The sequence below is a fragment of the Struthio camelus genome, chromosome 17 (assembly GCF_040807025.1).
Source record: "Struthio camelus isolate bStrCam1 chromosome 17, bStrCam1.hap1, whole genome shotgun sequence".
NCBI classification, from domain to species: domain Eukaryota; kingdom Metazoa; phylum Chordata; class Aves; order Struthioniformes; family Struthionidae; genus Struthio; species Struthio camelus.
In genome coordinates this window covers 2,164,835-2,177,818 of record NC_090958.1, presented here as the reverse complement: position 1 = coordinate 2,177,818, position 12,984 = coordinate 2,164,835, and the positions used below count along the sequence as shown (strand labels likewise).

At 42.5% G+C, this 12,984-nt stretch overlaps 1 protein-coding gene across 2 annotated transcripts in view; it reads left to right on the top strand.

Annotated features, from left to right (window-relative positions):
• The first annotated feature begins 1,825 nt into the window (after positions 1–1,825).
• MAJIN (membrane anchored junction protein) overlaps positions 1,826–12,984 on the top strand; it is a 30,440-nt gene continuing 19,281 nt past the window's right edge. Inside the window, exons 1-5 of one of the 2 annotated variants that reach the window (XM_068911253.1) lie at positions 1,826–1,950; positions 3,332–3,458; positions 8,331–8,376; positions 8,859–8,934; positions 12,490–12,615. In XM_068911253.1, coding sequence (XP_068767354.1) covers positions 3,358–3,458; positions 8,331–8,376; positions 8,859–8,934; positions 12,490–12,615 — 349 coding nt within the window. In that variant the 5' untranslated portion in view covers positions 1,826–1,950; positions 3,332–3,357. The remainder of the gene's footprint in view (positions 1,951–3,331; positions 3,459–8,330; positions 8,377–8,858; positions 8,935–12,489; positions 12,616–12,984) is intronic. The other variant, XM_068911254.1, reaches the window with a different exon arrangement.

Sequence of the window (12,984 nt, the reverse complement as noted above, 5' to 3'; positions counted from 1 at the left end):
CAGTTTTGACAAGTTTATTTTGTGTTTCCTCAATATCCACAGCATTTAATGAGGTTCCTTCTAAACCAGCTCCTCCTAAAACAGCAGCCAGGTTCCAGTGCGGCCCTCCTGCCACTTACACCATTACTGTTCCAGAACCAGCCTCAGTGCAGTTTGAGGGAAGTTTCAAGCCTTGTGCAGCCAGCACCCTACATGGCAACACATTTATTTTTCTCTTCTTGGGTGACTCTTCTCCAGCTGTGGCTGGCTTTGTCAACCCTGCAGCTTGCATGGAATTTGTCTCTTTCTCCTGGCTGCAAATTGTCCTGGAGAAAATGCAGAAAGACTAAGTACCTTCTGTGCGTCAGAGGGATGGGGAGCAGAGCTCAAAGCAAGCTGTGGCTCTTGGAGTTACAGGGCCATCTTTCTCTATGTTAAAGCCACTAGCTCAATGCAGCCAATGTGTCCTTGTCTGCTTTCCTGTAGCATGCAGTTGTGCTGGAAGCCTGGCTATATGGACCTTGGCCCTAGGGTCTCAACATGCTCTAGGTGACCCTGCTTAAGCAGAGGGGTTGGACTAGATGATCTCCAGGGGTCCTTTCCAATCTCAGCCATTCTGTGAAAATGAGCTTTGCATCATATGCAGCCGCTGCCTTGTTACAGCGATGCTTTTCTCTTGGGAAACACCAAGAGAGGGAAGCTGGAACCCTCTTCTAGGTGACAAAATGAGTCCATTCGGAATATTTGAAAAAGCTCCTTGGATGGATGGGTTATGCCAGGCCAGTCTGTAAACCGAAGTGCATAACAAATGATTTTCCGTTTGGGCCCCAGTGTGCATGTTCTTCGTTGTAAGATCACAGAGTGACTGAAGTTGAAAGGGATCTTTTGAAGTCTGTAGTCAAAACTCCTACTCAAACCAGGGCCAGCACAGATGAGGTTTGGCAGGGGCAGGGCCTTGTCCAGTTGAAGTTTAACTGTGTCCACGTCTTTGGTCTACTAGGGAGACGCAAACTGCACACAGCACTCACTTCAGGTGTAGTCTCACAACTGTGAAGGGAAGGATCTCAGGGTGCTCAGTTATGTGTCTTGTATATGGGAAAGATACATTCCAAGTCATCTTTTTATAGGAAGAAATCAACTCCACCATATCCGTACATACCCAGGCTCCTAACTAGAGCTTGCCCATCTCTTCCCATTGGGAAAAAATATGATGCATGCCCTGACACCTGCCCAGGTGATGCTTTCACCTGCAGGTTAGAGACAGAAGCACCAACTGGCACTCCAAATCATGTCCTCAGTCTGGTATTGCCTCACAGCCCTCCCTAACCCCCGGCACACAGAAACTATCACTTTAAAAATCAGCCTCTGGCAGGCTGTGAAACAGCCCTTCTTCCAAAGCTATGCTGGTGCAGTGAGATTGCCAATAGGCCATGAGGCATGGGGAGGGTTGGGCACTCAGTGGCCTGCCAAGGCATCAGTGAGACAAGACCACAGTCCCTATTGCACCCCCTGGGGCACAGGGATAAACTGGGGCTGTTTGTTTCCTTATGCAGGGCCAGGCATGAGCACAGCCTTAGCGTGAGAGGTGTTGTGCTGAGGGCCTCCCCCTCCCCTCTACCAACTCTCCCCTCCTACCTCCTCCCCGCTCCCCTCTCCTCTCCTCTCCTCTTCCCCCTCCCTCAGCCCCTCCCCCACCTCCTCCCTTCCCCACCCCTCCTCTCCTCCCCCCGCCATCCCCCACAGCTCTCGCCTCTCCTCTCCTTCCCCTCCCCCATACCTCACTTATCTCTTCCGCCGTCCATCTCACCTCTTCTCTCCTCTCCCCCCCACCCTCGTTCTCCCGCAGGGGCAGCCGCGCTGCCAGGCGCGCTCCGCCAGCGAAGGGCCCCTCCGCGCGGGCCGTACCTGAGGCGAGGGCGGGAGGAGGTGGCGGCCGGGCAGCGCCGCGGACCGGGCCGCAGGGCAGCAGAGGTGAAGCTGGGTTGGCCACCGTGGCGGTGGGTGCAGTGCTGCTCTCTCACCGCGGGGAGCACCCGTGGCCAGGGCGGCGCTGAGACAGGCCGCGGCGGACGGCCCCCGGAGCGCTTCACGGGAGCGAGGTTGGGCGGCCGCTGGCCCCGGCCCTGCTCCGGCGGAGCTGCGGCCTCTGCTCTCCCCGCAGAGGCCGCAAGCAGAAGACGCGACGTGGTGTGGCACCCCTTCCCAGCGCTGCCGTGCACCTCGTCCCCACAGGCCTGGCCGAGGGCACGGGGTGGGGGGTGCCAACAACCGGCCCCCGTGACAGAGCCCCCACACCCCTGCTCCTGGCCTAGCTGCTGGGGGGGCCTTGTAGGAGCTCTGGCGCTCTCGAGGAGGCGTTCAATTCCTTCGCCTCGCAGAAAAGGCACCCTTGCAGGACAGGCCCGCGGTTGCGCCCGAGTGTTCATGTCGCTGCTGCGCCGGGACTAGGGCTGAGGTGAAGGAGGGCAATGAGAGTTGTCGTGTCGCAGGCAGTCTTCAGGGGCCAGAGCTGTCCCTCAGACTCCTGTCCTTTGCCAAAGCCCCTCTTCCCGTCCCTGCTAGCTACACTCGGGGCCCGTGGGCAACAGCAGAGGGGACCTCCTCCACCTCGTTGCTGTGAGGGGGAGGTCGGGGGCAACCAGGAAGGCAAGGTGGGTGTGCTTTTTAAGGAAAAAGCAATAGTTTCTTTTAGTTATACCCACAGAGAGAAGCGCAGATGCACAGCAACATGTGGTTTCCCATCAAGTCATGGTCTCAGTCACAGGGTACAATACAATCCTTTCTTTTATTTTTCTGCCAGCCTGCAGGGCAAGAAGTATGCAAAGCTTCAAGTATTTTGGTAGTTGCATTTACAGAGAAGTATGGTAAAGGCAGTGTAACCATCAGCTTGATGAGAGATTGTCCTCTCATCCTGCTCAAAATCTTCCTAATTTTTAGAACTAACAGTGAAATGATTTTCTGGTTGCTTATTATTATAGCAGATACTGGTAGGAAATCTGTTCTCTTGACACTGCAGCAATAGATCACCAGAGTTAATTATATATTCTTTTCAGATCAGCTTGTACTTTTTGAATGAGGTTGTATGATATATACAATAACACTTTGTCTAGTTTTAGTAATTTAACCATTAATCACATTCATGTGTTCTTTGTAGTGTTGCTGCCCTGAAAATGCAGCATTCATAGATGAGAGTCAAGGAGTTCCAGGATACAGATAGAATCATGCAAATCTCCTCCAGAGGAAAATTTGCCTATAATCACCTTTTTCTTACACTGTGACAGAATGAGATGTGACAGAATGAGATCTGGTTAAAGGTTTTAATAATTTACCTTTAATTCTCTTGCTTCCCTAGGCAGGCATTCAGAGAGGGGGAAAAAAATGCCATTAAAGCCATTTACATATCCACTACCTGAAACAAGGTTTCTTCATGCGGGTAGACTCGTGTATAAATTTAAAATCCGGTATGGCAACTTCAACAGGTAAGCATGTTAGAGCTGAAAAAACAACATTTAGTTTGATGACCTCATATAATCACTTGTAGTTAATGTAAGACTTTAAATAGAGATTTTGGGAATTCCTCATTGCCTATCTACTTGCAGCTGACTATTACCACTTTTTTTCAGAGTTCCTAAGGTATTTCCTGTCACTTAAAAATGTCTGTTTAACTTTCAGATTTGATGCAAACATGTAACATTGGCCAGAGGGAATAATTTGAGTCTTAGGAAATGCTCCTGTTGTGGAGGAATCCACTCCCACATGTGGATTGCCTGCCTCAAATGTATATATTTTTAACTTTCAGCTCAAAAGCGTTCAATCATTTCCAAAAATCAGATGTGTGAAAAATAGGCTACTTTTACCTACTTGGTGCTTCAGACTCGAAGTGTGTAATTTAGCTATTTCCTAAGTTGGCTACTGTTAGCAGCATGCCTTTCACTAGCCCTGCAGTCATGCGTTCAAGGGTGTTCAGATAAGCAGTCCTTGGAAGCTGTCATTGGCTCCTGTCAGTAGGGTTTTTTTCAACAGTCAGTATACTTTCTCTCAAGCTTCCCTTTCCACTGCCACCTCTATTTCGAATATGCTGGTGACAAAGAAACTGTTCTGATGTTTTGAAACAACAGCATGCTTCTCCTGCAGGTAGAGGGTCTGAGAAAGACTCTTCTGATAACTGCTTCTCTCAGTTAGCAGAAGATACTGTAGTGGCAAGCCTGAGAAATGAGAACAAAGGGGCTCTCAGCGTTGCTGCTGCTGCTGGCCTGCAAGGAAGGAAGAGAAAGGAAAAGGCCTTTCAGGGTGAAAAGATAATGAACAGGAGAATTGTGGGAGGCAGCAGTTGTGTGGTGAGCCTCAGATAGGAAATTATGCTTAGTAGACAGCAAAGTAACTAAAGTACAGGGTGCTGATTTAGTCTGGTCAGATGAGGAAGATGTAACAGAAGTAAAGAGAATGATCTTTTAGAAGTGAAAGAAAATACATTCCCTGAGGGTATGATCGTGGTGGAATCTGCTTGTACCTGCTAGTCAAATGTGCAGAGATGACGACCAAGTGCTTTTGTGCGTGGGCAATACCTTGATCAGCAAGCTAATTGGAGCTTTGAATTTAAGAGAAGACTCAGAATGCCCAAGACTGTGGACTCTAGTAAATCAGTTGAGTCTGACCTACTTGGACAAAAGGAGTCAGAGCTGCTCAGGTTTAAGGATAATACTCAAAACAGATGGTTATAGATTGTGTCCTGCCAAGGAGTGTTCTATAGATCTCAAACTTGGTCTGAAAGTTTGTGCTCTATTACTGTCATCCTCTGATAAATAACCAAAAGGCCCAATGGCTCAGTTAGCATGATCTGGCTCCCTTGTGTACATACTTCAAGGCTGTGATCATCAGCAGACAGTAGTTAAGCGTGAGGCCTTTACAGACTTTTGGAAAGCCTTGTGAGTTATTGAGATTAAATCTCTTTTCAGATGTTGCAGTCTCAGGTCCTTTTGAGTCAGCAAATATCCCTGCATCAATGAAAGAGAACAGTACTGTGCTGTCATGAAAACCATGTTTGATTCCGTTGAGAATGATGCAGGGCTAAGATGCCATAAACAATGATTCCTTCAAGTATCTCCCTATGGAGTGGTTTTATTCGTGTTAGTGAATTTCCTTGGGCAATCAGATATGCACAGACATTGCCAGAGTCCCAAGTTTATTGTGGAAGTAATTTGTTAAGTGCAGAAGAATTAAAGAGAACATGCTGTGATTATCATGTCAATTAGACTGTCCCTAGACCTGCAGCTGCATTGAATTTCATGCAGCATTTGTCTGCTTTTTGCCTTGTAGAAAATGGAATGCTCTTTGAAAGTTTGTAGCATGACTGTATTTTGGGATGCATTAAAATTTAATTGTTAACTTTTACTTTGCTTTTCAGAATTTTTTTGGAATATCAGATCCAGGAAGATTACCCTTTTTCATTGCTTTGTTTTTCTTGTTAATTTTGGTGAGGAAGATGTGTTGTCTGTATTTTGGCAGTGTAGTGTTCAGAAGATCCCTGACATGTTGCTTATGTCTGTGAATAACCCCTTTCCATCAGTGTCATCCCCTTGAAAGGCACTACCAGTAGTGTACATAGGCTTTTCAATGTGTTTCTGAACAGCCTGAAGGTGTTTGATCTCATAATGGGAAACACAGCACTACAATTTTGGCAACCTGTCATTTCCCCTGCATGTTTCAAGGTTTTTTGTGCATTGCAACATCAGTTCTTACAATCCATCATTATACTTACAGGAACAGGAAATAAGAATTTTGCAGCAGATTTCACATTTTGTAATAGCAGCTGGAATTGGCAGTGAGCTCATCAAATCAGTCCTTCGCGTTGATGTGGTCAAATATAGCAAAAGGAACTCCTTATACACAGTGGGGCAGAGTTGTCCCAGCCTGTAAACTCCTCTACATGAACAGAACTATTGTAGTGTTATTGTAAAACCATGCTTGGATTGCTTCTTCTTCTAGAAACTTTGTTAAATGTCCCAGATCTGGATACTAGCTTGCAATGTATTGACTGTACATTTGGACTGCATAACACACTGATTTCTCTAGCAGTTTGTGTTGCACACCACAGCTGTAGTCTGCAGATCTTCAACTCATAATGTCAAAGATGACACAGCCAGTAGGATGAGGTTGCTTCGATCTTTCTTACAACATGTGTCTTTTATCCAGAATGCAAAATAAGATTTTGGCAATTGCAAGTTTTTATTCATCACGTTCATTAAGCAAAGTAAGTTTGTTAATCTTTTGTCAAGTAATGTGGTGTATAGTTGTAAAGTGCTAGGCTGTGGAGTTACCTCAACTCTGGCATCCAGCCCTTGCGTGGAAGTTGAACACAATATGCAGTTTGATGTAGATAAATTAATTTGTCCTGGTTACTAGAAAACTGCTATTTCTCTGCTTTATTGTTGTTAGCTTCCCTTTCCCTTTTGGACCATGAAGAACTGATCATGGAGCATAATATCTGTATTCTAAAGGAAGCTGTAGGTCTATCAGACCGTGACTTATGCTTTTGCCTCTCCCAGCCATTAGCAGCAAGGAGGAGGCAGTATGTAATACTACAAAGCACCAGTAGCTCTAGTTTTAGTTTTGAAGGATAAATTCAATGGCAATGTTAGGAGTTTGAGAAATACAGGGTTGCAGAAGCTGCTATGAAGAGAGAAGGCAAAAGGAATAAGTGTTTCCCTAGTAGTTGGACTAGTCTCCCTGGCTAGAATTAGTCTGGAAAATGGGGTCATATCTGAGGGCATGGGAGTGAAACGCAATCCCAATGTGTGTCGCGGTCCCAGCATGCTCTTGAAAATCTTCCCCATTCTGTTGTGGTTGCTGGGAGTGCTTGATCTCAGCAAACAGAGATCTCCTAGAGGCTCCCATCATCACAGTAAGAGTGTGTCAGGTCTTTAAGCCACTTATGAAGACTAAAAAAGACTTTTAGGTGCCCCAGAATATTCAGCACTGATTGGTAAGTGGGTGGTACCCATCATATGCACTAAGGCAGAGGTCCCTCAGGAGAATGAAAGTGTGCATTATCATGCAGTTCAGTATCACACTGAAAGCACATGCAGAGTAGGCAGAATTCTTCTAAATGCAGTCTGAATTTTCATGTTACCTGATTTGCAAGTTTTCAACTCTGCAACTTCAATTTTCTTCTGCTAGAATTTTAATGGTAGTTTAAGCAATAAAGGCCAGATGCCCAGTCAGGATCATACATGTATAAAATAGGTATTTAGTGACTGGCATTTGCCTTGGGGTCTTAGTAGTTTGTGATCCCCAGTATGTATGGCACAAATCTTGCAGGCAACAGGATCACCAGGGCTTTAGGTTCATTCCTGTCCTTCTCCCACATGTCCCTTCCCCTTTAAAGATTCAAAGAATGAGGCATCTCCAGCCTTTCCTCAGGTTAGTCCTGGAAATGAGATGGGAAAAGCTGCCAAACTGCAAAAACCATTGTTTTGGCAATCAGCTCAAAGTTCCTGCCAGCTAACAAATTAAGTATGAAGTCTCAGGACCAGAAACCTGCAAATGTCCTCTGTAGTACTTTTGTACTGATCAATGTAACAAGGAACTGGAGCTCTATAGATCTGCAGGCCACTCTTTTCTTCAATCTGACTTCTCGTTAGAAGGCTCAGCGCATAATTTGCATTTCAGCTTACTTACTTATTTCCAATAAGTACTTATTTACTTAGTTATTACTTATTTCTGAATCACTATTATGTGATTGTTTACTTTTTAGTGGACTCTAATTTTTTTTTTAGACTTATCTCTCTCTGTGTTTTGTTGTTGACTAATGCTTAGCAGCAAAAAACTATTGAGAAGATAACTCACAAAGAATATAGTTAATATCTTGGAAACAAAGTTTGGTGCAGGCAGTTCATATCTCCCAGCATCAGGTGATGAACTCCAATGCTATGAAGTCCGACTTCTCTACAGTTCTGCACTGTGGAGGAAATTAAGATATAAGTTCTGCCAGTCACTTCTTTTAGTCGCTTGAATAGAGTGGGATAGCAATAGGTAGAAGACTGACAAATTAGTTTGAGGCTGCTTTGTCCAAAAAGTGATCACAGTGGTTACTGGGGATTGAAAAGATTAGATCTCTCATGTGTTGTGAATAAAACACATAAAGTACAGAAAGCTCAAAAGAAACAATTCTTCTGGAATAATGGACTCTTCTCCAAAGTTTTAAGAATTCATCTGTCTGCCAAATATTTTATCTATGTAATGAGGATGTTCCCTGTTTATGATGCTTTGTTGTTGTTTAAGCTCTTGCAATGCTTGTAGCTCTATTGCTCTTTAATTGAGGTGGGGGCTAACTCTCTCTCTTTGTTTCGCAGTGCTGATGATCTAGATAATACTGAAAGTACTGTCAAGGAGTTAGAGGTAGGATATGAAGCAGAACCATTCAGAACTGCTGAATGTTAAGCTGAACAAATCTGTTGTTCTATATGGGACGGAGGATATTCTGTCAAACGAAACATGCTAAAAAAGAATAATGGGAAACTTGGAGGGTATCACGGTGAAAAAAAAATCACTTAATTAAGAAAGAAAAATTTTCATCGAAACATGGAATGAGCCATGAAAAGGAGAGGAACACTTTTATTTGAAATATTAAAAAAAAAAAGTGCTAATGAATGTAAATTTGGAGAAGTGAAAACTGTGGCATACTTTAAGGTCATGTGGAGGGAGTGAGGAGAAGAAGGGGAAGAAGATAAGCAAAGTCCTCTGTATCTAGAAGCTAGTTATTCCATGATTCGCGCAAACTGTGAAGTTACTTTAAAATTTTCCCAAGCCTGGAAACTGTACTTTGCAGTAGAATACATTGTTAATATTCTTCCTTCATTTCTTTTTTTTGGCATTTGCAGGAAGCGATTCGAGTAATCCTTGGAAATCTTGATGACTTGCATCCGTTTTCTACAGAACGCTTCACTATCTTTCCCTGTATCCTTTCCTACATAAAAGAAAAATCCAATGAGTTGTATCTGTTTGGCATTGCTTAATTCCATCTTTGTATTTAGAAGTGTGCAGATCTTTAGCTAGAATACACCACCTTTGAGCTTTACAGTTTCACGGCAGCTGAGGATCCACTTCAGTGCTTGTCTTCACCAAAGAACTGATTTAAAATAATGTTTTGCAGTGTCCAAGTCAGATTTAGTCAGAGAAAACAAAAGTCAAAGAGTATATATGGAGTCACAGTAAATCCACCTAAAGCAGTAATAAACAAAACTAGCACATTGTTTAAAAATGTTAAAACATAAAACATTCCTTATAGACTCAACAACTTTGGCTTACTAGTAGAGAAGATTACAATAGTTTTCTTGTAGGGTACGTTAGGATTAAATCACAACCATAAGCTTCTGAGGATGGATGGTATCTGTGAGGTCCTCTTCATCTGCACAGGAAATCATTTGAGCTGGACCTAGAGAGAACAGTGTAGTGTTCTCATGAGAAGAAGAGAAGAAGAGTTCTTATGTTGCCTAGATGAATGTGTAGTACAAAAATTGTTTCTTGGGCAGAAACAAATGTGATTATACGCTTACAGACCCATATAGGTGTCTGGGAGAAGCAAAAACCGTCACAGAGAGTGATTTTTACATGGAGAGGTGGTTGAGCTGATACAGACAACTTTTGAATACACAAAGCCCAAAGACTTGTCAAACAGTTATCCTGATCCTTAATGTAGTCTTTGAAGTCTAGAAATAAAAGAGAAGCAAGTCTCTTCAACCCAGTATTTGCCTCATTTTGCTCCCCCTGCCCCTTATTCCTTTGGGACCACTTGTGAGATTTTTCCCTTTCTCCCTAAAATGTACAGAGGCATTTAGCAGCTGTCACTTCTACCTTTTATCGAAATATAGCTCTGTAAAAGCTTTGTGCCATCATTTAGCGTAGGTATGTAGAATTTAATATTAGAATATTCAAATGTGCAGGTTTTGTTGAGTGCTGTTTCCTGAGGATTTCAGTTTTGGTATGTAAGTGCTGAGGAATTTGAGTTTGGATTATTCTGACTAGCAGTTTTACTAAAGGCTCTTTCTCCTTTTAGATGCTCTTTCATCAGAAGGCATGAAGAGGGCCCAGGTAGCCTTCATTTCCTTCTTATAGCTTGAGCAGCATGACAGAATTCAGTGATGTCTGTTGCATATTCCACACTTATTAAATTAACAATAATGGTTCTATCACAGTTGCTGTAGTTTAGTTTAAAGAGTTAAAAAATGTTACTGTCTGAGGCTCTTGGTTCAGATAAAAATAAATTAGTTGAATGAAAAGTCTTTTCAGTCCTAAGGTGTGGCAATTTGTTTCCTAGGCTTTCCATTTCAGGTTTTGGAAGACTAAATTATTGCCACACTTTGTATAAGCAGGCAAGAATGAGATCGACTTTCTCTGTCAGAAGTTGGTACATATCATAACAGCTTATTCCTGTTACTGCCAGAAGGTCAAAGTAGTCAAGAGGAGAATCGGAGAAGTACCCAAACAGAATGCAAATTGTTTGTCAGAGGTTCAGTTCTCTGAACCTTCTTCAGATGCAGAATCTTTGTTGAGCCATTTTTATTATTAATGAAATACTACATTTTTTTTTCTCAGAGGATGAGTAAGCCATGATTTCCTGTTATTCACATTCCTACTTCCTGGGTACATGAACTGATATAAGGTCTTCCACCATTTTTAAAAATTCCCAGAGTTTTGGAAAGCTAAGACAAGGTGATGATTGATTAACAGATTATTGCCTGATAGATCTCAACCACACAACGGTTCGAATAACTCTCTTGATGCAGCTTACCCTAACCAAGTCAAATCTGATGACATCACCCAATAGTTGTGACACCTCCTGTGCTTTGAATCTCCATCTTTACAAATGTGATCATTTTCAGGCTGGCTCCTGAGAGTTGCTTCTAAGAGTCTAAGTGGTAGTGTTCGCTAGTTGGGGTTTATAACCAGACTCTGCATCCTCTGAAAGGGTCTTGCTCCAATATTTTAGACTATTTATGGCATTAAAAGCAGACTGATTCAAGTTTTTCTTTCACTGTGAAGGTTCCCTCCTCTCTCCTTGATATCACTGTTTTGCTTTTAGAGATTATATGCCTCCTCTAAGCTTTTGCAACATGTTGTTCAGCTCATCTCTTCATTAAAATGGCTTTTGTCACTGTCACACTGAGTAGAGTGTGGTATTAAACTTTGTTAGTATAGTCAACTTGTGCTAAATCCTGTAACAATAATTCGGTCCTCAGACTTTCCTAGCGTTTAGGTAAGATTGATAGTACGTGTTCCAGCGAAAATGAGAGACACCTTCTGGCATTGTTTGTGCGTCTAATTTGACACTTGGGAAAGTTCAGCTGCATATTTGAGGTACATGAAGGGCATTTTTTTGTAATCTTACTGGAACACAAATCTTTCCCAAATCACCCAGGCTTTTGAAGCAACATAACGGGGATCACAGAGGGTAGATCTTCTCTTCCAGGATCTAAGGTCTGTAGAGAAATCTCCTGTCTCAGATAAAGAATTCCAGCCTTCACTGTTGGATTACTTCACTAAAGATCCACCAGCTTTGCCTGCATGCTTGAGGACTATTTGTTTCTCAGATTTGTATTTCTGCAACTTAGAAGTCTGTCCACATGCTTAGCCAGCAGTGGGCCCTGATTAAAGCTGCAAGCTTGAAGGCCTAGTTTGATAGAGTTGTCCTGTAACTTGACTATGTGTAGGACTAGCCACAGCGTAACTTTTAGTTAATCACCAGCTGTGGGGGTCCTTGAAGCAAAATTCAAATGAGCAATTTCATATCTTACAGGAACTGATTTTGTTAATATTTCATCTAGGCAAATCTTGTACTCCATCTTCACTCCTCAGGATGTTAGTTTCTACTAGTTAGACTAAATAGACTAAAAATGACTAAATAGACTAAATATGACTAAATAGACTAAAAATGTTCATTTTACCTGTTTCTTCTTTTGGTTAGATGTGTGTAAGGAGACTGCTGTCCAGAATTGTCTATTTTTGCATGCATTAGTTCATAGGTGTCCAGAGCTGCACCCACACGAAGGAGCATCTCTACCTATGGCTATTATAATATCAATTATCTTTTAACTTCACATTTTAAACTATGACATGTGTAATGATGCTACTCCTGTAAACCCTGTTCAACTTCAATTTTTAAGAAGTAGTTAATTTTCAGTAAGGAGTGGCAGTAAAACTTTATTCATACAGTTGGAAGAGGCTGGGATGTTGTTGCCTGAGGAAGGATGTCAGGACTAGACCCAAATAAGGGTAAGGAAATACAACACGTTTTTAATATCGGCTACTGATGGAAGAGTATCATCTGGATGAGCTTTGTTTCTAATGTGTTTCTAGTGTTTTTCACAAAGCTAATGCCCAGGATTGTATTTACTCCATTATACAGATGTTTAGTATGGTACAATTTTTGAAGCCTTTCAAGAAGAGATTCTTAGGACTCCTGTTCCTTTGAAACATTAGTGCTACGTTTGTCAGTCTTAACATCATTCTCAGATTTAAGTAAATGGCAGAGAGTATCAAAAATGAGATTCAAACATGGGGATGTACATCTTGTGCCTTATCCCTACATTTGCACTATGTATCTAGAACTCAATTCATTTCAGCAAAACGTATCTTTTGGTAAGTCCGTATGGTTATTTCTGGATAAATTTTGGAAACAAACTGGTATATTTCAGTATGGTGTCATTATTGCTCATGGAGAAGAAAAGAGTTTTCTGCTCTGAGGTAAGTTTTGTCACTGAAGTCATTTTACTGCTGCTTCCAGATACTGCTCTCCATGTAGCTAATGTTTACCAGCTTGGTTTCTAGGCATCTGGCCAGGAAGTCTTCTAAGAGCAGCAGCATCTGCAAGAAGACAGATGTCTGCAGCTCTTGCCTTTGACAGACTCAGAGTATAAATACTTTTGTCTTCAGTAATGGTTTCCACTTCAGCCCTTTTGTCAGACAAGAAAGCTTAGGAAGCTGTCTCTAGCTTTCACCTTCCCATAA